The 27,100-nt window shown below is 39.0% G+C and overlaps 2 protein-coding genes and 1 pseudogene across 2 annotated transcripts; all 3 read right to left on the bottom strand.

Annotated features, from left to right (window-relative positions):
• Positions 1 to 1,862: 1,862 nt before the first annotated feature.
• LOC104415457 (probable aldo-keto reductase 1) lies at positions 1,863 to 5,966 on the bottom strand. The gene is given in 9 exon segments (XM_010026746.3): positions 1,863 to 2,375; positions 2,632 to 2,785; positions 3,092 to 3,188; positions 3,284 to 3,456; positions 3,611 to 3,814; positions 4,264 to 4,334; positions 4,337 to 4,430; positions 4,770 to 4,978; positions 5,819 to 5,966. Coding segments are annotated over 8 exon segments (1,032 nt in total). The 5' UTR covers positions 4,821 to 4,978; positions 5,819 to 5,966; the 3' UTR covers positions 1,863 to 2,187.
• Positions 5,967 to 14,752: 8,786 nt separating this feature from the next.
• LOC120285903 (probable aldo-keto reductase 1) lies at positions 14,753 to 18,311 on the bottom strand. The gene is made up of 7 exons (XM_010026747.3): positions 18,144 to 18,311; positions 17,057 to 17,224; positions 16,427 to 16,630; positions 16,151 to 16,323; positions 15,857 to 15,953; positions 15,389 to 15,542; positions 14,753 to 15,114 (listed from the first exon to the last, which is right to left on the bottom strand). The coding sequence occupies exons 1-7, from the start codon at positions 18,192 to 18,194 to the stop codon at positions 14,927 to 14,929; spliced, it is 1,035 nt and encodes a 344-aa protein (XP_010025049.2). The 5' UTR covers positions 18,195 to 18,311; the 3' UTR covers positions 14,753 to 14,926.
• Positions 18,312 to 19,773: 1,462 nt separating this feature from the next.
• Positions 19,774 to 23,062, bottom strand: LOC104417671 (annotated as a pseudogene).
• Between the last annotated feature and the right edge of the window lie 4,038 nt (positions 23,063 to 27,100).

Here is a 27,100-nt window from a genome sequence, read left to right as displayed (position 1 = left end):
TTTCATACGCGAAATCAATTTTAAAAATTCTCAATAAAAGAGGGATAATATATATATATATATATATATGTATATGAAAAAGTAATAAAAATAATAAATAGAAAAAAAAAAGAAAAATTTAGTACTCTTTTCTCTTTTGACTCACTTCTTATGATACAAAATTCACATCCCAAGTTTTTTTTTCCAATACCTCTAACACGTGAATCTAGGATGTGAATGACTTGTTTTTTTTAGGTTAATACCTTGAAAAGCCCCAACCGATACACTTGTAACAAATTTACCCCAAACTATTTTTTTGACCACCAAAACCCCAAACCGGGTATATCTTTGACAAATTTACCCTAAACTAGTACACTTATGACAAATTTACCCCCGTATTAGTTTTAGTTTAATTTTCTTGTTAAATTATAAAGTTAAATAACACGTGACAATTGACTCGTATATCAATTTGGGATTTTACACTGTTTGTCATAGTTTATAATTTTTGTGATTTTTGTGGTATTAATCTAATTTTTCGGAGGGTATATTGTCATAAATTTATCAGTTTTGGGTTTTTAGTGGTCGAATAAATTAGTTTGGGGTAAATTTATTATAAATGTACCAGTTTAGGGTTTTTTTTTATAGTTAGTCGGGGTAAATTTGTCACAAAATCAGGTTTGGGGTTTTTCATGGTAAAAAAAAATAGTTTTGGGTAAATTTGTCACCAGTGTACTAGTTTAGGGTTTTTAAGGTATTAACCATTTTTTTATCCAAATTTTATGGATTATTAGAATGGAGTTGAATTTATTAAATTAAAACAAAAAATGATATTAATATATGGTAAATTAATATTTTTAGTGTAAATTCATTCTAGAATTTTTTATTATTTATTTATTTATGAATTTGAATCAAATTAATTTGATTGAAATAATCATAAAATGATAATTATATATATACATTTACTATATAACGTGTCATAACGTATCGAAATTCTCTGTTTTTTTATAAATGACGTGTCGTGTGTCATTTCGCGTCGTGTCGCATGTCATATGTTGCATGTCAGTGCTACTTAGCTCCTTAGCACATGAACGCTTGAAGCCCCCTTCAATAAAAAAAGAAAGAAAGAAAGTAAAATTGGCATTTAATTCCTTTCTTTTTCATCTAATGATTAATTTTCAATTAATTTATTCAAAGAAAAAGATAGTTATGTTCTTCGCAATAGAGAAATGGGTATATCAAATACTCCGAGATTGGCTTTGATGAATTATGGGTTCTTTGTTTTTTGCAAGTTAATTTGGGAGGATTGGCTTTGTTGGTACTGAATCGTGTTCATGCCTTTTCTACATGATAGGAGAAGAAGATGTAGAAGAAGAATGAGTGCTCATTTGAAATGAGCTTATGTGGCTCAAAAGCTCTTACACTCCTCAGCAACTTCCCACGGGCTTGAGTGAAGCATTGGATGGCTTCCATCAGGTAAAAGCTCATGAGGTTCACTTCACATTGTGTTGCTGGGACAGAAGATGCAAATGAGGAGAAGCCAGTGGGTAAGAAGAATGGGGTTGGTACATGAGAATTGAGCAGGCCAAACCTACAAACAACCGTGTCTTCTGCTCCTGTCCCTTGCATCATTTCCTTTGGCCACTCTTTTCAAGTCTCATGGTTAGTCATTGGTTTTGCTCAGGAAAAGGAAAGGGACAGGGATTTGCTTATATGGTATTTTTTGTCTTAGGAAACAGCTATTGTCGTTTGCCCCTCAGATTTAACTTTATGCTTGTCAGAATACATGGGAAAGAAGTAATCTGTCTTCGTCTGTTTTGATGTCCCTGGAAATGGATAAAGCATCGGTTCTTTACATGTAATTTTCATAAAGTGGCTCCTTCTGCTTGAAGTAAAGAATGAAAGTTTCTCTTAGTTGAATCGGAATAAAGTCTTGACAAAGACCTCATAGCGTGGCATTAACAGTTTGATCAGTCGCGAAGCCTACAGTGAATGAAGTGCATTGATGATGTCTTGCAAGCATTAAAAACAGCATTAGAACATGAGAAGGAAGGCTTGACTGCAAGTCCTGTGATGGCTAGGAGAACAAAGAGCAGCTCCAAAGTACGCAAGCCTTCTGTATCCATTTAACGTACTCATCAGTCATTGCATTCTTGGAGTCTTCAAATCCTTGAACTGGGCAGCAGGACTGCGATCGTGAACCTCTTATGCTTAGCACTTCTTGGTTGGAAGAGGTGTGTTAGCAAACTTCCATGTTGCATGCATCACGCCCTCGTATGTTCTATCACCGGCTACTTCGTTGATGGGCACAGCTCTCGAAATATCTTCCAAATCTTCTTCAGTGAGCTTTAATGTCCAGGAGCCTATGTTGTCATTTAAGTTCTTGATCTTAGTTGTCCCTAGCAAAGTTCACAGCAAACCAGTAAACATTCCAGGAATTACATCAGAAAGAGCTTGTTTGATTCTGTTGTTTTTTCTTTCTTTTCTCACTGGTTTGCTTTCCCCCTTCTTTCTTTTCTTTTTCCTTATTTGGTTATTTTGGGGGGAACGCATGGTTTTTCTACATTTGCTGGATCTTTTTCACTTTGTTAGAAGAGGACACTCCGACATACACGGGAGTCATTCAACTTGAAATATAAGCTCTAGGGGACTCACCGGGGATGGGTACGACCCCGTTTCCTTGTTCAAGAAGCCATGCTAGAGCTAATTGAGCTGTTGTACATCCATGCTTCCTCGCGAGATCTTCAATCCTAGAGTAGATGATTTTATTCTTGTCCAGGTTCTCCTTTCTGAATCTGGGGTGCGTGAACTTTCAAGGGAGAGTTTTCTTGCATCAGTTGCTATAAATATATAAGTCCCCACTAGTCATTACTGAAAATTCCTTCGAGGACATCGTGTCTACCAATGTCATGAAGATGTAGAGGCTTACAAAACCAACAGAAAGATCACATGAATAGTAACATAATCAAGATAAGACTACAACCCGTAAAGCCTCGAATGGCCAGTTTTCTAGTTCAACCAATGGTTCGGTTAATTAACTGAAATTCATATCCAGATGACACATTTTCGCAGTAGCATTGCATCCTTCCAGTTGAAATAGATGAATAGGACGTACCAGAGAGCTGACGGAAGGCAAGCTCTCAATAATAGCTTTGCCAGCGAAGAAGCCACGGCCGAGAGGACTGTACGTAACTATTCCAATACCAAGCTCCCTAGCAAGTCACACTATCAATCCATCAATTTCACATCAAAGTCAACGGTAGTGCACGATCAAACCAACAAAGTCTGGATGCCAATATAGACTAACCTGCATAATGGAACTATCTCCTTTTCGATATCACGAGTCCAGAGAGACCACTCCATCTGTACAGCCGTAATTGGATGGACTACGTGAGCTCTTCTAATCGTGTCAGGGCTGGCTTCAGATAGACCAATGTACTTTATCTTTCCCTCTTCCACCAGTTTCTTCAATTCGTGCATCTGTGGAACAGGAAATACATGGTTCAACACTTGTCTGTATTCGTCCTCAAGGAACCAATCACCGAAATACTACTATACAAAGCGAATGATCACGCAAAATGATAGAAAATAAGTACTCAGCCAATGTAGTTAGACAACAAAAAAGGGTACTTACAGTTTCTTCTATGGGAACTGATATGTCGACTCGATGTTGATAATACAGATCAATGTATTCCACATCGAGGCGCTTCAAACTAGCTTCACAACATGACCGCACATATTCAGGGGTGCCCCTAACTACCAAGTTGGAAAAGTCTAATCTCACTATACCGAACTTTGTGGCTAGCTGAATGTTTTCTCTTGGGAGTTGCTTCAAGGCCTATAAGAAAATTACAATCAAATTGACTACGAAGAGGATCAGATCCACAAGAAGCTGCAAAGTAAAACCAGAAGCATCTTCATCTTCAATTCATATGTAATTGCATCATAATTCATCAAATCAACATTGCTAAATGGAGGAAAATTGGTGTCCATGAAAGCAAAATAGAAGGGAAACATCACCGGAGGGCGATAATGCCTTCCTTCCTTACTTTTTTTTTCTATTTCCATAACTAAAATGAACCAACACTAAGCAGAATAGCGAATTTATAAGCTTTCAGAAACAATAGTGCCCGCATAAAAACAGGGGTGGAAAAGCATCTCATCTTTAGTACCTCAGCCTCTCTGGAAATACCAAATACTGAGCTTGAGATCATAGGCGCACAATAACTGGCATGGCAACGTACGAGGCCAATGAAGCACAACGCCTATACGGGGATAACACTGTACCTTTCCGACCAGAACTTCATTAGCATTTGCTCCATACGAATCGGCTGTGTCGAAGAACGTGATTCCCTTCTATAAGCTTCCTTTATTATCGCGATGCCGTCCTCATCGGAAAGTGGAGCGTTGTAGACACCAGTCAAGCCCATACATCCAAACCCCAGCTTAGATACCTGAACAAAAACAAAGTCGAGAGTGATCAGCACTCTTGTGCCTTCAATTCCAGGCCATAAGCTCGAAGCGCACAGACATAGAACATGAGGAGAGTAATCTTTTCCCCATGGTTCCAGAAGCTAACAAAGTATCAAAATAAATTCTGAACCATTCACTGACAATCCCCAGATACATTTACACAGCCAGAGACCCCCAAGGATGTAGACAGAGTTCAGCATTCTCATTTTATAGCAGAAATTTAATGAACAAAAAGAGCAAGACAGACCGAGCAGCTCTTGGAGAAACTTAAATGGGCATGGGCATTCAAAGATTTGGGATAGGGTTTTGATTAAATTCACCTCCAGTCCTTCGCTTCCCAGCTTCACTCTTGGAATCTCCAATCCTGCCATTTACTTTCTCCAGTCCTTCGCTTCCCAGAGCATGTGCGATCTTTAGATAGCCCAGTTTGATGTGTTTTGAATTTTAGCTTCTCTGGATTGGCTCCTTTGGAGGTAGAGTATACGTTATCCTCAATGCATTTCCATCCATTAACTTTTAGGATCAATCACTTCATTTAAATATCTGGGGTCACTTTATGGATATTTTAAGACTCTGATGAGTCACTGACAACTTTTCTTATAATTGAGGAAAGAGGGATACTGCAAAACTTGAAATAGTACATGGACACTTTTCAATGTAAAAAGGTCAAGAAGGTCAGCTTACACCACATTATTTTTCCCATGGAGAATTGTGAACTTTTTATTACGTCCGCTTCTTTGAGCCATTGAGGAGTAAATAAACTCGCTCTCGCCAGGCCTCAATATTTCTCATTGCCTAATTGTATGTCAATTTAACGCTTTTTAACTCAATCGAACATTTGGATTTTCAATAGACAATTGGTAATAATTTTCTTTTTCCTTGGTGCTAAGCAAAAGCTCTCTCAACTACGGCGCAATGTGCACACCTGCTCTTTTTTTTCCCCAATAATTGATGAATCATAAGAAAGATCATCGACTTGCATTCTCGATTTATCAAGTGCAAATAGATCTAGATTGAAGAATTGGGGATAAGGTAATGTTTACTCTTTTCTTTTGCTGGTGAAGGACTAATGCCTGGTACCTGTTTTTCTAATGACTTAAGCTTCAAGCTCACGCATTTCAACAATTGATATTGAAGATCACCTCAACCATGACTTCCTCGTAAGACACTGTAAGTTGAACTGGCATCTATCTACCTCCTGATGTTCTAGCTCGAGATTGGGTTTTGCCTAATGAGACGTTGCTCAATGGATGGGAGATCATGGGAAGGTCATTCAAGCATAAAAAAAGAGCGACAGAAACATGAGATAGAAGGCCGGATATATGAGCATAATCTACCAAGGGTGTAGATCAGAGTTCAGCATTCTCACCTTACAGTAGAATTTAACGAACAAAAACAGTAAGCATGACCTAGCAGGTCTTGGCTTCCCAGCTTCACTCTAGGAATCTCCAATCCTGCCATTTATTTTCTCAGCTTTTGATTTGAGTTTCTTTTTCTGCTCCTTCTGGAGGCAGAGCATGTGTTATCTTCTTCTTCTTCTTTTGTTCCGGATAAGTTTTCTTAGATAGCTCAGTTTGATATGTTTTGATTTTTAGCTTTTCTGGATTGGCTCCTTTTGAACGGTACATGGAGATTTTTCATTGGAAAAAGGTTAAGAAGTTCAACTTACACCACATGATTCAATCAAAGTACAATCATGCAAAAGCATTTTATCCTTCACGTGTATTTGTTAGAGTGAAAGTACTTTTCGAAAATTACTTTTCTGAATTTTCACCCATTTAGTTCGCAAAAAATATTTAACCAACTAAAAACACTTTCCAGTCAATGATACAAAATTAGGAAAGCGAGTTCCTAAATCTAAGGAGGTGAAAATGCTTTTGGGAATTCCTCCTTTTTTTTTTATTTTTTTTTTTTTTTCTCTTTTCTTTCCTTTTCCTTCTCCCTCCGCCAAAACCAATTGCTATGCCTCGATGACGGCTAGTGATTGGCCATAGGTGTGGGCCGACAAGGCTCGACTTCGCCAAATCTAGCAACTTGACCTTGCCGAATTTGGTGAGGTCGAGCCTCGCTTGTGACCTATCATTAGCCGTAGTTCTTGACTAGCGATTGGCAAGGGAAGAAGGAAAAAGAAAAACAAAGAAGAAAAGAAAAGAAAAGATTAAAAAAATTATCTAAAACGTTAATTTTTCTTTTGTTTGAGATGAAATCATGAGAATGAAATAATTTTCCAAATCAGATTCAAACACCAGAAAATATTTTCAATCATATATCATTAAATAAAGGAAAACTATCAAAAAAATAATTTATTAATATTTTCCTTTATCATTAAGTTATCCCTCAAACAAACATATCCTAATTGTTGTACTAAAACACTCTGTACACTTTCGTGTCTCCTGCGAAAATACATGTGAATTTTTCATCACATCCACTTGTTTCGAGTCTTTCAGGAATAACGAAACTTACTCTCCCAAAGCCTCAATATAATTTCATTACCTAAGTTTTTTCAATATTCTCCACTGCCAAATTGCAAATTAGGACCGTGGAGGCTCAGGTATTTTTGTTGCCTTACCTCACCTATGCTTTATCAAGGAATTTCCTTTCTTCCACTTGTTTGAAGAGGGATAAATACACCCTCATGAGTCATGATCCGGCTGAATTGGATATACTAAATAAAGCAGTCTCCCATGCCAAACTTCAGCAAAATAGATTCGCCTAAAAAGAGAGAGGAAAGAATAATGATAATCCAAAGCTCAAGAGGACAGCATGCAACTATATTACTACAAGAAAATTTAGTGCATTAAGGGTGCATTTGATAATCATTCCATTCCGTTCAATTTTTTTATTAGAAATAATTATTTTTACTCGTTCTCAAGAACAAATTTTATATATTTGGTAACTGCTCAAAATTTTGAGGATAAAATTGTATTTGGCACCGTTCTTAAAATTTATAATTCAAATCATTTTATTTAATTTTTAAATAGTTTTATTACTTCTTTTTTTTTCTTTTTCTTTTATCTTCTTCCTCAACTAGTTGTCGGAAGGGCCGGCCACGCCTTGTTGGCCAAGCCTCGTTGATGGCTAAGGGTGAGTTTGGCAACTGGTGAAATATTGAAACTTTTTATTATTTTGTTCTTGAGAATAGATTTGAAATAAAGATTCATTTGATAAAATTTTTATTTCCAGAATAAATTTCTATTTTTTTGTTTTCGAAATAGATTTGGAATAGAATCAAAAAGTAAAAAAAAGTTGATTATTTGTTCCCGGAATAATTTTATAATCAAGCCAACTCTTTTTTTTTTTTTCTCTTATTTCTTTTTGTTCTTCTTCCCTCTCTCTTCTTCTTCAAAACGCCACTATTCGCCGATGAAGGGTTGGGTGAGGTCTCGCCAGGCCAAGGCGAGGTTCCACTGAGCTCGTTGGAGGCTCGCTCGGCCTCCCTTGGCCATAAGTGAGCCTCGTCTGGTCGAGTGAGGCTCGACCCAATCATGATTGGGTGAGGCTTGACCTCGCCTAGATTTGATGAGGCCGACCTCGTGGTGGCTCTATGAGATCGAGCCCCACCAATGGCAAAGCCAAGGCTTAGTCGAGCTTCACTTGGTTATCGACGAGACTCGGTCGATGATGCATGGCCTCGCCGAGGGCCAACAACGATTTGGTGAGGTCACCGACTTTTGTTTGGTCGGTTGTTGATCATCCCAAGGCCAACAACCGACAAACCTTGAAGAAGAAGAAGAAGAGAAAGAAAATAAAATAAAATAAAATAAAAATTATTAAAAAATTAAAAGAAAATTATTTGGATTAGAAATTTTCATAATGATACTAAACACAATTTTATTCAAAAATAAAATTTTAAACAATTAGCAAACGGCTCAAAATGCTTACAAATTATTCTTGGAAACAAAATAAAAAAATTATTTATGATAAAAAATTGTTTTCAAAAATAGAATAGTTACCAAACACGTTCTAAGCAAGCCTTTGGTGAGCTCGTTTGAACTCGCCCAACCGATCCCTAGTGACCGACAATCAACGACCAGCAATGGTGGACGGTAGTGGTGGCGGTGGCTGAATTCAGCGGTGGTGGAAGAAGAAGAGAAAATGAAAAAAACAAGAAGGAAAGAAGAAGAGAAAAGAAAAGAAATTCAATTGGCTTGATTCTAAAATTGTTCTTGAGAATAACGAATTAACTTTTTTTTACTTCTTGATTTTACTCAAAATCTATTAATGGGAACAAAAAAATTACCAAATAAATTTCTATTCCAAATCTACTCCCGAGAACCAAAAAAAAAGAATCAAATACCATTTAGTCGGTTGCCAAATGCACCCTAAGTAAGGTGAAATTATTGTCAACGAGTATTGTACAATGAGTCCTGTTTGATTATCCTAGGATAACACAGCAGCAGTTCTTCGCTTTTCTTTGTTTAATGTGGCTCTTTTGACAGTAAGAAGAGTCAAACTTCCTTTAGAATTTAAACCAAAATGTGTTCGACATCATATATTCTTGGCGACAGACCTGCAGACCTTGCCACTGAACCATAAAAAGCAAAGCGGAGGGCAAGATTCCGCATAAATCTTATCTAGCTGACGATTGATGTACTAGCTGCAGACTAAAATTTCCTGGGTGAAAACACTTCTTCCCAAACAGGACGGTAAACAACAAGATCTTGCAAAACTGGAAATGCTTCACACTCCGAAAATAAGGCAGGGCATGTTATTTTTATGCTTTAAGGGTGTTGGAAGATATGCAGGGTCTATTTTTGGTTATGATCATGCATTAGATCAATTAGGGATTAGATTGATATTGATTCGATTGTAAAGATATTTCCTTTCCCTTTATTCATGTATCTACTGTATTATATTTACAGTGTAATGAGCATTGAATGATATAGAGAAATATACAGAAAAATTCCCTAAAAGCTCTACGTTTTCTTCTTCCCTTCGCCTTGCTCTTTGCTTCTCTACGCCTTCTGACATGGTATCAGAGCTTTGCTCTTGATTCCGCTTCCGCATACATTGATTGCCTATCGGAGCTTCTTGATCTGCAAAACCAGATCAAAGCGAAAAGGAATCAAATATTTATTAGAGAAGAAAGAAGCAAAGGAGGTTACTCACCATGAATCCACCAGAAAATTCATCCTCCGGCGTGGATACGCAACCTACAGGAGAGGCAACATCTGCACAACAAATTCAAACCACAATTCCAGCAATTCAACAGCAAACTCAAGTTCCAACTCGCCATGGCGGTATCACCCGGCTCGAGTCAAATACGGGGTTGCTCGTCTCTGGGCATCCTTACCATTGGGTACCATATCCTTGGTACGTTGGGGCGTCCCAAATACATCATCGCCGGGACTGGAGAGCGATCAGCAACCCCAGGTCCGATGGGAGTCCGCCAACCACGAATGGGGCAAACTCAGCCATCGGTTCGACAAGTTAGCGGGTCGGGTGAACCGGGTTCGGGGTCGAATCCCTACCCGGTATTTCCAATGCGACTTATGGGTCCGGATTTAGCGGATCGGATACGGGGCGAACCCTTAAAATTTCGCACCAGGCTTTCTTCCGTTTCCGATCGCCGCCGTCACCGGCCGACCGGAACCCGGCGATCCTTTATACGTATCAACCGCCGACGGTCCGTCGAGGTAAAATTAATCAGTCTACAACTTACCGGTTCGGAAAATTATTCCAAATGGTCGCAGGATTTCCGGCGGGCCCTTGTGACGAAGGACAAAGACGGATTTCTCGACGGATCAATACCCATACCGTCGGACGAGCGGCTGTCGGCACCGGAGAAAATGCAACCACCTCATCCGAACATGGATCGGCAATTGCATTTCTCCAGAGGTGGCCCGGACTCCCTCCGACGGAAGATTCAAAGAAGATGTGGGATAGCATCGGAGAGATGTACGGAAACTAGATCGGGCCAAGATCTTTTCCCTCACGCAAGAATTAAGCGAGTTAAAAACAGGGAAACATGACCGTCACGGCTGCTACAACAAATTGTCATCTCTCCGGAACCAACTCGAAGCAACGGAGGAGAAGCTCGAGGGACCAGCAGAGACGCTCCAACAAGATGCATCTATGAAGGAGAGGGAGAAGGCGACGCGATTTCTTTTGATTTTGAATGAAAACTATCTAACCTTTCGATCTCAGATCTTGGCGATGGATCCGGTGCCTCCTCTCGGACGAATCTTCCAACTGGCCGTTCAAGAGGAAAACCAAAGGCTCGCAGTTCCGGAGCAAACGCGAGGAAGCGACAGCATCACCCTCGCGATGTGCGGCGTCCGGCGAGACTCGGGACAAACCCTAGCCCAAGAGAGAGAGAATCGTGAAGGGGGCTAGGGTTTCAACAAAATTTCGCACGCCCTTAAAAGAGAGGGGACGAGCGGTCCGTGATCTTCCGCCGAAATCCGACGGTGCGCGGGCCTCATCCGGTCGGTGAATCGGACGGCGGATATTATCCCTTGATGAAGGGATCCGACGGTCGATTTATTCTCCGTTGAAGGGATCGGACGGTCCGAATTATCCCTCATCAAAGGGATCGGACGGTCAAGTTTTTTTCGCATCTTTAAAGAATTTTGGTCAAAATTCAAAAGGAGAGGTAAATTATATTGTGAATATTGCAAGCGTCCACATCATACCATAGATAATTGTTGGAAATTGCATGGTAAGCCAGAGAAAAAAGGAAAGAAAAAGGAATATGCTGCAGCCTACCAAGTCACCGGACCTACTGGTCCCAATCATGATCAACCCATTACATATGGGCGGATCGCAGTGATGCAAACTTTGCGAAGGTTGATATTGGGAATAAAGGAGCAAGTTTTTCAGGTATTTCTTATTGCCCGATAAATTCTATTTCAAGAAAAGCATGGATAATTGATTCAGGGGCGAGCGATCATATTGTTTGTGATAGAGGACTTTTTTCCAATATGCACAAGAAATTAGATACACCTATTTCTGTGCAATTGCCAAACGGGAACATTACTCATGTCACTTTGACAGGCACCGTCCAATTAAGTCATCAAATTACCCTTCAAAATGTTCTCTATGTCCCACAATTCCAATTCAATTTGATTTACGTCTCCAAAGCCCGCAGAGAAAACTCATGTCAAATATTCTTTGATTCGACATCTGTTTTTTCCAGGCCCGATTCGGCAAACCGATGGGCTTGGGTAATCTATCCGAAGGGCTTTATTTTTGGATCGGGTTATCCTAGTCATTTTGATTTATCTTCCCGAATAAAAAATCGTTGTGTAACTGTCTACCAATGATAATAGTTTCCTTATGCATTCACGAATGGGTCATAGTGCATTCTTTCCTTACTCTAAATGTGAAATCTGCCCACTTGCAAAACAATCTAGAACTCCTTTCCCTTACAAAGTACAACTCGCTCTACTGAAATTTTTTCTCTGATTCACATGGATGTTTGGGGACCTTATCATACCCCACATCGGGATGGTTCACGATATTTTCTCACAATTGTGGACGATTACTCTCGTGCCACATGGGTGTTCCTAATGCAGTCGAAAGCACAGGTTATATCTCATTTAAGGATGTTTCTAGTCTTGACAAAAAATCAGTTCAAAAAGTCGATCCAACGGATTCGCACTGATAATGGGACAGAATTCTTCAATAATGATTGCCGCTCACTTTTTCTGTCCCATGGCATTCTTCATGAAAGCTCCTGTGTTTATACCCCGCAACAGAATGGAGTAGTAGAGCGAAAACATCGCCATCTATTGGAAGTCACCGAGCACTAAAATTTCAGGGATCTATCCCCGGACGGTTATTGGGAGATTGTGTTCTTACTGCAGCCTATTTGATCAACCGGATGCCAACACGGATCTTGGATGGCAAATCGCCTTTCGAATTACTTTACAAAAAAGGCCGACCTTAGATCATCCGAGGTCTTCTACGCTTGTGTTATGCTGCAGGTAATGGGGCCTCGGGACAAAATGAGTCCCCGTGCCGAGATGTATATTCATGGGTTATCCAAATTTGCAAAAGGGATATCGGGTTCTTGACATAAGAACAGAGATTTTTTTATTAGTCGAGATGTTATTTTTCATGAAAATGTCCTTCCTTTTCGTGAAAAATCATCTTTTCAAGACGACTTGAATGCTCCAACAAGTTCCCACCAAATCCTAAATGAAGAAGAAGAATCGCCTGGCTATATCTTCACCATGCCACCAGAAACAGATTTTCCTCCCACTTTACCTAATTCTCCTCCAGAAGAATTTCCGGACAGTGCTCTTGAAAATCCAAACAATACGGAGGATACTCCTGAGACACATGCAGAGGAACAATCTTCACCACCAACAACTCATCCACGTCGATCAGGACGAGCCACAAGACCGCCAACCTGGACTAAAGATTATGTCTGTGCTTCACTTAACTCACCAGGTATTCGCTATCCAATATCTTCTTACGCATGCTTTGATAAGCTTTCGTCAGATCATAGATGTTGTATTAGCCGTATTTCCGATGAAAAAGAACCCTCTAGTTATGATGAAGCATCTAGAGATCCAAGGTGGCAACAAGCCATGGCGGCGGAACTACGGCCTTGACCATAACCACACATGGGAATTAGTCACTCTTCCCGAAAATAGAAAATCCATAGGATGTAAATGGGTGTATAAAATCAAATATAGATCTGATGGATCAGTTGAGCGTTACAAGGCTAGGTTGGTGGCTAAAGGATATACGCAACGGGAAGGTTTCGATTATCACGAGACTTTTCTCCCGTTGCTAAGGACGTCATGATTCGTTCTTTTATCAAGAGTAGCTGTTCATAATTGGTCCTTACATCGATGGATGTTCACAACGCCTTTCTCCATGGCGATTTAGACGAGGAGATTTATATGGATATTCCTCGGGGTTTACGGAGACGGGGGAGAATAAAGTATGTCGTCTCCGCAAATCCTTTATGGATTGAAACAAGCTTCAAGGCAATGGTATGCAAAGTTTGCGAATGCTCTCATAATCTGCAGGCTTCAAACAATCCAAGTATGATTACGCCCCCTGTTCACATGGACTAAAGGTATGTCATCTATCTATTTGATGATATATGTTGATGATATTCTCATCATGGGCAACGATGACACCGCAATAGGAGTCTTAAGAAGTATTTGCATGCTACATTTCATATAAAGGACACAGGAGCACCAAAATACTTCCTTGGTATTGAAATTGCTCGATCCGACCAAGGGATTTCTCTTAGTCGGCGAAAGTTTGTATTGGAGATCATTTCGGAAGTGGATTATCGGGATGCAAACCGGCACTATTCCTATCGAGCAGAACACCAAATTAACCACGGCGGATTTTCTTGGAGGGATATCTCAGGATGATGACCCTATACTCAAAGATCCGACAGGTTATCAAAGGCTGGTTGGAAAACTCATATATCTGACTATGACCAGACCTGATATTTCATATGCCGTGCAGACTCTCAGCCAATTTATGCATAGCCCGAAAGAGTCTCACATGAATGCAGCCTTGAAAGTTGTGAAATATTTGAAGAAATGCCCAGGACTCGGAATACTTCTGTCTAGAAGGTGTAATATGGAATTGACGGGATACGTGATGCGATTATGCGACTTGCCCGATGAGTCGAAGATCGACATCGGCTTCGTATTAAATTTGGGGAATCTCTCCTTTCGTGGAAGACCAAGAAACAGCGACAGTCTCCTTGTCTTCAGCCGAAGGCGAATATCGGGCCATGGCGAAAATCACATGTGAAATTGTTTGGCTGCGGGGGTTACTTGGAGATCTTGGGATTAGTGAAAGGAGCAACGAAGTTGTTTTGCGACAATGATGCAGCTCTCAAACTTGCAGCAAATCCCGTGATGCATGAAAGAACAAAGCATATAGAAGTGGACTGCCACTTCACACGAGAGAAGATTCAAGAAGGAATCATTGAGACAAGAGGAATTGGAACCGCAGAACAACCCGCAGACATCTTCACCAAACCTCTATGTCAAAGACAGCACGCATATCTTCTAAGCAAGCTAGGAGTCTTGGATATCTACAAGCCACCAGCTTGAGGGGGAGTGTTGGAAGATATGCAGGGTCTATTTTTGGTTATGATAATGCATTAGATCAATTAGGGATTAGATTGATATTGATTCGATTGTAAAGATATTTCCTTTCCCTTTATTCATGTATCTACTGTATTATATTTACAGTGTAATGAGCATTGAATGATATAGAGAAATATACAGAAAAATTCCCTAAAAGCTCTACGTTTTCTTCTTCCCTTCGCCTTGCTCTTTGCTTCTCTACGCCTTCTGACAAAGGGGAGAGAGAGAAAGGGATAGAAGTGCTCTCCCAATGGGCACGGCACATTTATTTCAACGTCATAGGAGCAGAAGCATTGCCAAAGTTCATAAGTCATCTTCTCGTTTTCTCTATCAGTGCTCACATGTCATTATTGCACAGTCGACAAATGCTTAAATAGACCGGCCAGACTTTGAAATTCTAGGGCTCAGACTTTCTGAGTTGGTAGAGGTGTATTGGCAAACTTCCAAGTCGCATGAACCATGTTCTCGTAGGTTCTACCACCGGCTACCTCACTGATGGATACAGCATCAGAGATCTCCTTCAGATCTTCTTCAGTAAGCTTTACTTTTAAAGAGCCGATATTGTCATCCAAGTTCTTGATCTTAGTTGTCCCTGGAGATAGGAAAAAGAAAACAGCAAACATTCCAAGGAATCATATTTGAAGTCACTTTGATAGCATCTGCTTGAAACAAAGATGATATAAATCCATGTCTTTCTCGGCAATTCATGGGGCCATATAGACCCATGAATAGCCTGCGTGGTTTTCATATGCAACAGCTACACAATTGCTCATTTTTAACCTTTCAAGAAAGTCTACACTGCAGTTACAATCATACATGTGGCAGAATTTAACTTGAAGCAGAAGGTTATCATATAGAGGGCTCACCAGGGATTGGTACAACCATGTCTCCTTGTCCATGAACCCATGCTAGAGCTAATTGCGCAGGGGTGCATCCATGTTTCTTCGCAAGGTCATCCATCCGAGTATAAATGTTTTTGTTCTTATCCAAGTTCTCCTTTTGGAATCGAGGGTGCGTGGACTTTCAAAGAGAACATGGGCGTTAGTATCCATGGAATGTAGTTTTTGCAAAGAGGGTTGTCATTCAATCACCCAGTGCAAAGATTGTGCTTTGATTGCCCTATATTAATCCCTAGTTTTGCAACTAATAAAGCCTCAGTTTTCTGCTCCACCATGTTTACAGAATTCAGAACATAATTTTTGGGGCAAACACATTCTGATCCCAAAGTTAACTGAAGCAAAATATTGTCTAAAAAAGTCAAGAGCATTTCCACCTAAGGCTCAAGAAATGGAGCTTGAAACAGACCTTCTATGCCAAATGAAATGGCTACATACCAGAATGCTGTTTGAAGGCAAACTTTCAACGATAGCTTTGCCACCAAAAAAGCCACGCCCAAGTGGACTGTAGGGAACTATTCCAATACCAAGCTGCCTGACATTTAGCAACATCCAGACAGCATTTGTAGATCAGGAAATATTATGAAGAGTTTCGACACAGCATATGCAGCTGCAACATGAAGTCGTTTGAGAGCTCATATAGCAGACCAGTGTAGCATGATTTTTTGTGGGCTAAAGGACGACAAATGAACGAATTAATAAAGTAAAGGATACTATTGTGGACTAATTAACCTGCATAATGGAACTATCTCCTCCTCAATATCACGAGTCCAAAGAGACCACTCCATTTGTAATGCTGTAATGGGATGAACTGCATGAGCTCGTCTAATCGTATCTGTGCTTGCCTCAGACAGTCCAATATACTTTATTTTCCCCTCTTCCACCAGTTTCTTAAGTTCTCCCATCTATGTACCAGGAAATGCATGGCTTCAGATGATATGTAATATAATTTTCCGATAGAAAATCCAAAGAAGGGGTGCCCAAGAAAAAAATTGCAAAAGCACTTACAGTTTCTTCAATGGGAATTGATGTGTCCACTCGATGCTGATAATACAGATCAATGTAGTCCACACCTAAGCGCTTCAAACTAGCTTCGCAACATGACCGCACATATTCAGGGGTACCCTTCACTACCATCTTAGTAGCTTCCATTCTTATTATACCAAACTTTGTGGCCAGCTGAATATTTTCTCTTGGGAGCTGCTTCAAAGCCTAAATTGCATCACAATGTCATTAAATCAAGCTAGCAATATGAGGATCAGATTTCCTATCTCTAGAAAAACCAATTAGGAGGAGAACATTTGTCCAAGGCAAACAATTTCTTCTTTTCTTTCTTTCTCTCACTATCTTTGATTACATGACCAAAGAAGTGATCTGAGAAATCTGAGAAGGGTTAGGTTTGTAATATAATAAGGGGAGAAGCTAAATTAAATCCCATATACCTAACCCTCCCTCAGGATGTAACCTCTTTCAGGCTCGTCAAAAATAGGAAAGAAAAAGATGCGGAGTCCTTTTCAGTGAATTTGATCTTAAAGTGGAAGAAAAGTGACTTTTGCTTCTGAGATACAAACAGGATGAATTGGTTCAACCAATTGATTGGTAACAAGAAAAAGTCACTGCTTATGCAGAGATATGTACCTTTCCCACCAGAACTTCATTAGCACTTGCTCCATACACATCGGCTGTATCAAAGAAGGTGACTCCCTTGCTATAAGCATCCTTAATTATGGCGATGCCATCCTCTTCAGAAACTGGAGAGTTGTAGACACCACTCAAGCCCATGCATCCAAAGCCCAACTTCGATACCTGGGGCAAAAATAATAGGGGAGCTTACCACTTACCATTTCTCAGAACATGTATTTTAGGCAAAAGGCAGTTCATATTTTCAGTCTCAACGTTACCAGTAAAGTTCTAAAACTTTGATGTGGGGTGGGATACAAATGCGTCATGGCACCAGCTATCTCGACTAGCAGATAAGTCCTGCTTGACTTGATTCCTTTGGTATATGAGAGCTTAATTACCAAATTGCATTGACCTCAAACTTCAAAATGCTTAGGGCAAGCAGCTAACAAACTCGGTTAAGTAGTTGGATATTTGAGTTTTCTAGTTATAGATAAAAGATGTTTCAATCGGACTTTTAAGAACACAAGTTCATTCTCAAGCTCAATGACTTTAACCTGAGCTTAGACTAAATCGAGTCGAGAATAGTAGAACATATCAAATTCTTTATTAAATGAGCTCAGGTTCTTGAAAAATCAAGCTAGATCGAGCTCAAGTCAAGTGTCCGGACTCCAGCCTCCAACGCTCGAGTGAGGTCGAGTCAAACTCGAGCGCACCTAAACTGTCTCGAGTTGACACGGCTGGATCGGACCTCTACTTCCATAGTGGACACAAATAAGCAATCAAACACCCAACTTCAGTGCTATCGCAAAAACCCCCCATTGTATCGGTAAAATGCCCAGCAGAGGATTCTACTCATTACCCACGGCTCAAGTTCAAAACTTTCACGCATAAATCCAGCACCCACTTCCCAAACCACCGAAAAATCCCATAAAATAATGAATGCGATCTACACATTTCCTACAGATAAACCGTCATAAAAAAGCACAGCAACAAAATGCATAGCCCTTTCAGTACATGCAGAATCAAGAAAGACAGTTGATCATTTCTTGGAAATTCTTGTAATGGGCACTGGAGAAAGATCTGAGATTGCGTTGATTTTTACCTCCAGTCCTTGGCTTCCGAGCTTCACCCTTGGAACCTCCACTCCTGCCATTAGGTTTCTGTCAGGTGTGCTGATTTTTCTCCTTCACTGTTTTGATGGCTTCGGTGTCCAGTGGTGTGGAGTGCATATATGCTGTCTTCAGAGCAAAGACGGTTCGACAAGTTCCATTTTCAAGCTTCCATCTGGAATGGACTTTGCCACAGGTTCATGACGCATGCCTATACGTCATTGCGATCAAAGCTCGTAGAGGTTTTCTATTTCTCTTTCCCCTTCATTTTAAAGATCTTTTGACTTTTTATTGACATTCTCGTTTCAGTTCAAGAGGGGGAAAAAAGCCACTTCTAATAAATTTCAACGCAACTTCACATTTTCCGTTCTCTTACCCTCATCAAAATAATTTAAAATGTATGCTTTTGACTTTCTCATCAAAATTTTAAAACAAATTATAAGAAAGTAACCAACATTTGGGACATGAAAGCTTTGGAAGTTACCAATCCAAAAGAAATGAAGTGCGTGAATTGTAAAATTTTCATTTAATTAATTGTAAAAATTGATCTAGACAAATCAATATGTATTATAAACCACCGTAATTCGCCTTATAGGCCACCCTTTTAATATGAAAGGGGGAGGTGAAGAGTTCAAATCTCCAATCTTCTTAAGAGGGATGGGATGGGGACGCGTGAATTTCAAGAGTGGGTTTCGACTCCCACACCCTACAAGAGTGATAAAAATCTGAGAGTGAATGTAGAATAAGAATATAATAAGACTGACAAAAAAAAAAATCAATATGTATTATGATACTCTTTGAGATCTTTTGCAATAACTCTACTTTTTCTCTAGCAATAAGTGCCATGATGCATGAGTGCTCCAAAACTATACTAATCACTATGTTGGTTAACTTGGTTTATTATGGAAATTTGTTCTTTCATTTTTAAGTTGACACTAATTTATTATGCAAGAGATCATTTCATTTTTCCATAAATCGAAGATACAGAAAAGGGGGCTCAATTACACTAAAGTCTATTAGTGTTTGTTTACTACTTTTTCCGTCATTTTGAAAATGTTTTGACTATGTGATTATCTTCATTTTTCATTCTTAGGCAGATCCACCTAAATGACCGTGCATCACAAATTCACACAAGAACATTCAATAACAAGATAGTCCAAACATGATAAAAGCCACATAAAATGAGATGTGAAAATGGAAAAATTGATACAATGTCGAACAAAGAATATATATGGCCATGTTATTTAGTTTTGGATAGTACCCTGTGAACTCTTACATGTAATTACTCTTATTTGAATAACACTGACGAAACACTAATATAACAAAACATGAATTAAATCCAACCTGTACCATACAACTCTAAGCTAAATGCAACTTTCATTTCTTTATCATCATGCAACTTCCGTTGCTCCGACAATGTATTTAGACAACAAATCATCATGTAACTTCCATTGCCCGGCATGTTATTTTTATGCTTTAAGGGGAGAGAAGTGCTCTCTCCAACGGGCATGGCACATTTACTTTGTTGCCATAGGAGCAGAAGCATTGCCAAAGTTCACGAGTCATCTTCTCATTTTCCCTATCAGTGCTCACATACTTCATTATTGCACAGTCGACAAATGCTTAAATTGCCCGGCCAGACCGTGAAATTCTTGGGCTCAGACTTTGAGTTGGTAGAGGTGTATTAGCAATCTTCCAAATCACTTCATTCATGCTCTCATAGGTTCTACCTCTGGCTACCTCATTGACAGGTACAGCATCAGAGATTTCCTTCAGATCTTCTTCGATAAGCTGTAGTTTGAGAGAGCCGATATTGTCATCCAAGTTCTTAATCTTAGTTGTCCCTGGAGTTATAAGAAAACTAGCAAACATTCCACGGAATTAATTTAGAAGTCACTTTGAGAGTATTTGCTTAAAACAAAGACAGTAGAAATGCACGACTTCTTCCCGGCAATTCATAAGGCCACATTTTTTATACACAACAGCTACTTGATGGCTCATCTTTTGAACTTTTCAAAAAGTCCACAACACAGTAACAATCATATAAGTAGAAGATTTAATTTGAAGCGGAAGCTTATCTGCTAGAGGACGCACCGGGTATTGGAACAACTATGTCTCCTCGCCGAAGAACTCATGTGCTGATTGTGCTGGTGTGCGCCCACGTTTCTTGGCGAGATTATCCATCTGAGTATAAAGGTTTCTGTTCTTATCCAGGTTCTCCCTTCTGAATCGAGGGTTTGTGGCCTTTCATAGAGTACACGGGCATTAGTTTCCGTGGAAAATAACTTTTGTAAACTGGGCTGTCATTCAATCACCAGTGAGAAGATTGTGCTTTGAATGTCCAATAAAAATCCTCTGTGTTGCGACTAATAAAGCCTTAGTTTTCCGCTTCTCCCATGGTTTATAGTAGTTATATTCAAAACATACTTTGTGGTGCCAACAATTTTTTTTTTTTTTTTCCAGTTCTAAAGAATCGAAATAGTGTCTTCAAATCACAGAGCATTTTCGTTGAAGACTCAAGAATTGGAGCTTGAAAATGGAACTTCTATACCAAATGAAATGGCTACATACCAGATTACTGTCTGAAGGCAAATCTTCAACGACAGCTCTGCCACCAAAAAAGCCACGGCCAAGCGGACTGTATGGAACTATTCCAATACCAAGCTCAGTGGCATTTAGCAACATCAAGACAGCATTTTTAGATTAGGAAACATTATAAAGAATGTCAACACTGCACCTGTGGCTGCAACATAAAGTTGCTTGACTGGTCATATAGAAGACAATATTGCGCGATTTCATGGGCTAAAGGGATATATACTCCTAAACTTTTTTTCTTACCCCAAATAAAACGAAGTAAAAGATGCCTCTGTGGACTAACTAAGCTGCATAACGGAACTATCTCCTCCTCAATATCACGAGCCCAGAAAGACCACTCCATTTGTACTGCCGTAATGGGATGAACCGCATGAGCTCATCCAATAGTGTCTGGGCTCGCCTCAGACAGACCGATATGCTTTACCTTTCCCTCTTCCACCAGTTTCTTAAGTTCTCCCATCTATGTACCAGGAAATGCATGGCTTCAGATGGGGTGGAATATAATTTTTCAAGAGAAAAATCAATCACCAGAAGACACAGGATGGTAAACATGCACAAGAAATGCAAAAGGGGTACCCAAAGAAAAAAATTGCAAAAGAAGCACTTACAGTTTCTTCAATGGGAATTGAAATGTCGATGCTGATAATGCAGATCAATGTATTCCATGCCTAGGCGCTTCACGCAAGCTTCACAACGTGATCGCACATATTCAGGCCACCCTTAACCACCATCTGAGAAGCTTCCACTCTCACTATACCGAATTTGGCGGCCAGCTGGATATTTTCTCTTGAGAGCTGCTTCAAGGCCTAAATCAAATCACAATATCATTAAATCAAGCCTGCCATACGACGATCAGATTCCCCTATCTCTGGAAAAACCAATTAGAAGGAGAACATTTGTCCAGAGCAAACATTTTCTTCTTTTCCTTCTTTCTCTTATTATGTTTGATTACATGACCAAAGAAGTGATCTAAGAAGGGTTATCCAAGAAAGGTTAAGTTCATAACATAAGAAGGGGAGAAGCTAAATTAAAGCCCATATAACTAATCCTCCACCTTTTTCGGGCTCGCTAAAACAAGGAAAGAAAAAGATGCAGAGTCCTTTTCAGCCAATTTGATCTTTAGTAGAAGAAAAGTAACTTCTGCACTTGACATACGAACTGGACGAATTGGCACAACCAATTGAATGGTCAAATGCAAATGTCACTGCTTATGCAGAGATATGTACCTTTCCCACCAGAATTTCGTTAGCATTTGTTCCATACACGTCAGCTGTATCACAGAAGGTGACTCCCTTGCGATAAGCATCCTTAATTATGGTGATGCCATCCTCTTCAGAAAGTGGAGAGTTGTAGACACCAGTTAAGCCCATGCATCCAATCCCCAACTTGGATAACTGTGGTAAAAAAAAGAGGTGAGTTTGCCGCTTACCATTTCAGAACGGGCATATCAGGTCAAATGCTGTTCATATTTCCAAGCTGAACATTGCTATTAAAGTTCAAAAACTCCGTTGTAAGGTGGGGAGACAGATGTGTCGGTACTAGCGATCTGCTCAATCTCAACTAGCAGATTAGTCCTGCTTCACTAAAATCCTTTGGCATATGTGTGCCCAAATACCAAAGAGCATTGAGCTCAAGTTTAAAAGGTTGCTAGAGTAGTTTGATATATGAGTTTTTCGGTTATGGATAAAAGAAAAACATGTACCATGTTAATTCTTTTTCCTTTTGAACTTTGAGAACGCGAGTTTATTCTTGAGCACGATAACTTTTAATTTGAACTTAGACCAAAATAAGTCAAGAGTAGTTGAGGATACCAAATTCCTCACGAATTTAGCTTAGTTTCTTTGAAAAATCAAGCTACATCGAGCTCAAGTCGAGTGTCCAAACTCCAACCTTGAATACTCGATCGAGTAGAGCCAAACTCAAGCACACCCGAACTGTGTCGAATTGACAAGACCTCTGTGCTTCCACTGTAGACACAAATAAGAAACCATATCCAATTTCAACATTTGCAGGATCGCAAAGCCCCCTTATTGCATCAGTGGATGTGTAGCCGACAATTCTACTCATTACCCACGGCTCAAGTTCGAAACTTTCATGTATAAATCCAATGCCCACTTCCCAAGCCACCCAAAATTTTCGTGAAAACCAACTGATCTACACACTGACATATCGTCATCAAGAAGCACAACAATAAAAACAACCAATCATTTCTTTTACATACATGGTAATGGGCACCAAAAAAGATCTGGGATTGCGTTGATTTTACCTCCAGTCCTTGGCTTTCAAGCTTCACTCTTGGAACCTCCACTCCTGCCATTATTTTATGTCACTCTGTTGAGTTTTATCCTTCACTATTTGAGCACATTTGCTTCTACTTTTTGGGCAGGGTCCGTGCGATCTCGAGAATTGCCGAGAAAAGTGCCAAAAAAGTCATAAACTTTTTGTTTTTATGCCGATTTAATCTAAAACATTTTTAGTTGTGCTAATTTAGTCCTATCCAGCCAATTTAGGCTGGATTTTGCTAACTAGACGCCGGTCGGCTGACGTGGCCTGATCGGCGCTAACTTGGATAACTTTTAATAATATTTTAATATTTTTGATTTTTCTTTTCTTTTTCTTCTCCTATTCTTCCTCCAACTAGTTGCCGGACCTTAGCAACTAGACAGAGGCGATGGCTGGCGAGGTTGAGGTTGACCTTGTCGGCCACCTCGCTAGTGGCCGCAAGGGCAACCTCGTGCAAGGTGGTCCTCGCCAGATCTGGCGAGGGTCAAGCCTTGCCCATTGCCAGCGAGGGGGTTCAAGCCAACTTGTTGGGGGTGAGGGGGTTCAGAGAGAGAGAGAGAGAGAGAGAGAGAGAGAGAGAGAGAGAGAGAGTCCTCTCTCAGCCAAGCCGAGGAAACCCTGGCCATGCGAGACCATCGCCGCAATGATGCCGCCCGATGTCGTCCACCGCTGCTTGCCACTTGGCCGACCCACCGCCATATCCGGCGAGCCTCGCCGCCCCGCGCAAGGCCGCCCTTACAGCCACTGGTGAGGTGGCCGGGGAGGTCAAGGTCCGGCGACCGGCTGAAGGAAGAAGATGAGAAAATAAAAAGAAAAATAAAAAAATAAAAAAATTCAAAAATATTAAAATATTATTAAAAGTTGTCCATATCATCGTCGATCAGGCAATGTCAATTGGCCAGCGTTCAATTAGCAAAATCCGACGAAAAATTAACTGGAAATGACTGAATTGGCACAATCTAAAAATGTTTAGGACTAAATCAGCCAAAAAACAAAAGATTTAGGATTTTTTTGGCACTTTTTTCCAGAATTGCCCACCAGTTGTTGGCATGACAGCATGCGCATACGTTAGCAGACTCGGGGTTGTCCATTGATCTTTCCCGTCGCTTCTAGTTGTGTTAAGATATTTTATTGACATCCACGTTTCAGTCAACGACCTCTATTTCAACGCAGCCTTGGAGAATATCCTATTTGTTTAGCCCCAAAACAAGCAAAAAGGTTTTTTTATTTATTACTTTCCCCTTTTTCCAGTCATAATTCAAAATACTATTTCATCTTTTCAAAATTATGAAAATGTTACGTGTGAGCTACATGAGTATATGAAAGCTTTAAGAGCTACGGATTAAAAAAAAAAAAAAAACGCATGAGCTACAAGATATAGATTAAGTAGCATCTAAAAATCAATCCAGATGAACTGGCATACATTAAAATGCTGTTCGAGCTCTTTTCATATGACTCTTAATTATTTTTCCAACAACAACGAGAATATCTATGTTGGCAATGGAAGTAATAAAGACTAATTTTTTAATGGGAAAATAAAGGATAAATCACTCAAATTAATATTGATAATTCGTATAGCAATTAGTAACTCTTTAACACGTTGCTAAACTACGCAATTTGATAAATTATTACGATTGCTTCCTCAAAGCAACCAAATAAATACTGCTAAAGATTTGAAAAAGAATTGGTAAACTAAAATTAGTTGATAACTGAATCAAACAGAAGTTAGTAAATCACTCATATTAAGGTTAGAAATTTCAAAATGATAGTAACTTTAACATTTTAGTAAGCTTAAATTATATTGGTAATTATTGTTTAAGTTGGTAATGTAAAGTGCCAAACGAACATTGTTAAACTACACAATAAGAATTGGTAAACTAAACCTAGTAGGTGATTTCGTCATAGAAAAGTTGGCGAATATATCAAAGTAAAGATTATAACTTTGTATAATTGTTAACAACTCTTTAATATAATTATAAGAAAGCTACAAAATTGTTGAAATTTTGGAATTGTGTGCGGAAGCATGATTTTGATATTTATGATAGTTTGTGGTTTGATTGTGTGCAAGTGCATATGTGTAGGATATATTTGGTATATGATGGACAAGGGGCGAGATAAGAGTTTAAAGATATAGTTTATTTAGTTATGGTAATTACAAGAGCTGTAGGATCGAGCTGTACTCTCTACACATAGTGGAGGGCTTAAACCTCACATACTCAAATGGATGAATTACAAGTCTCTTTATTGACAATTACAATTGACATAATAGATTCTTCAATAGAAAAATACTAAAAGTGTCAAAAGTCATGTATACTTTAATGCCAAAAGTTTTCATCGGACTAGTTAAGTGCAAAATTAAAGAAAAAACGATTACTTAAGTACCAACGATGAGAAGTTCTAGCCAAAAATAATATGTGGCTTTTATAATTAAAAATTGAATATGACTTGGTATATTATTTAAAAAATTCAGTTCACTAGGTGTGCTTGACATTGAAGTGATTGCTTTTTAATAACAATTGATATTGAATGATCACTTTAAATAAAATTTGATAATCAAACAATAATTATTTACAATTTTTAGACGACATTATTTTAGAGTTATATGCTAATTGGACTTGCTAGAGAGCCTCATAGGACTAAGAAATTAACAAAATATGGTCATGTTGGATTTCCGATCTTCTAGATCGGAGTTGACATCTAAGTGATTTTTTTTTTTAAAGTGGCATTTAAGTGATCCGATTTTTTTTTTAACATTAAAGTGAGTGTCATACACAATTTTTGGCACTTTTAATATCATTCTCCTTGGATGCTTCTAGTTTGCAGGTTGTAGGCTTGTGTGGACATTCCTTGTTCACTTTCTTGGCTTTGCTTATGATTAAGCAACCTTGATTTCCAGAATGTTTTCCTTTGCAAGCTGGTCTTCTCATGGTCCTTCAATTGTCTCCTCACACTTGCAAGATTTATCCTGTAGTTTCTAGATTTTTTTAATCGAAAATGGATCACAAATTTTTTAACAGAAATTAAAACCGCACGTTATTAGTAAAATTAACAATATGAAACAAGCATAAAGGTACGGCGAGTGACTCAAATAAGAGCTCATAAGCCAAAACTGGTTAGTGCCTTAATCAAAGAAAAGTTGACAAAATCACTTTGGTAATTTATACAAAAGTCAGCAAAATTCTAAAAGGTTGGTAAGTTAGTCAAACAACGTCGGTAAATTATAATGAAGCAAGCATGAACATTATAAATTAATCAAATAAATGTTGGGTAAGTTTAAATTAGTTGGAAGAGAAAAATCGGTAAATCACTTAAATTAGGATCGACAAAATGGTAAGTGTCGCAAATGAGTGTTGGTCAACTATTGAAAGACTTAGTAGTTCCAACACAACATAAGTGACTTAATTAACACATTAATAAGCCTAGTCAAATAAATTTTGATAAATTATTGAATTAGCTTATATTTTTTATTTAATAACGTTGGTAGTTTAGTAAGGGGTTCCGTTAGTTACGCATCATGCATCGACTATTATTATAAATGAGTTTTACGAGTTACCAAAACTTTAAAAAATTGTCAACACCAAAAGTTGACTCTGTGGGCCGTTGATAATCAATAAAGCCCACTGGGCTTGTAATGGACATATCGGGCCGCGGGAGTTCGGAAATAGCAGCAGTTATAATTATCGACGGCTCAGCACTAATTACCATTTGGAAGCAAGAGGATAAGAAAGAGACCAGCTACCGAAGCACTAGGTATCAACGACTTCGTGGATAAGGCGATACAATTATTGAAGGCACACCGAGTATTCCACGAACAATTAAAATTGAAGCAATAACCGTCGGAGCAGTTATTCGCCCAATCTAGCTATAGATAGCCGAAGACAAGTTGTAATGGATCGGAAAAAAGATGAACTAAGAACACCATTTATCTGTTATTTCTTGCCTATAGTTATCTTTCATCTCAAATTTACTTTCAAGTATTTTAAATTTATCTTTTATTCGAATAGTTATAGCCAATCGCTTCCTTTTTTAAACAACACAAAACCCAATAAACAAAAAAGCCGAAGAGCCAACC

This window comes from Eucalyptus grandis, chromosome 8 (genome assembly GCF_016545825.1).
Source record: "Eucalyptus grandis isolate ANBG69807.140 chromosome 8, ASM1654582v1, whole genome shotgun sequence".
In the NCBI taxonomy this organism is placed as follows: domain Eukaryota; kingdom Viridiplantae; phylum Streptophyta; class Magnoliopsida; order Myrtales; family Myrtaceae; genus Eucalyptus; species Eucalyptus grandis.
This window is presented reverse-complemented; position numbering and strand designations above follow the sequence as displayed.

Coding starts and splice junctions, on each gene's coding strand:
- LOC120285903 (XM_010026747.3), bottom strand. CDS start 18,194: ATGGCAGGAGTGGAGGTTCCAAGGGTGAAGCTCGGAAGCCAAGGACTG. Junction 15,954..16,150: donor GAGATAGTTCCATTATGCAG/GTTAATTAGTCC, acceptor GCTAAATGTCAG/GCAGCTTGGTATTGGAATAG. Junction 15,543..15,856: donor TGCCTTCAAACAGCATTCTG/GTATGTAGCCAT, acceptor TCTCTTTGAAAG/TCCACGCACCCTCGATTCCA.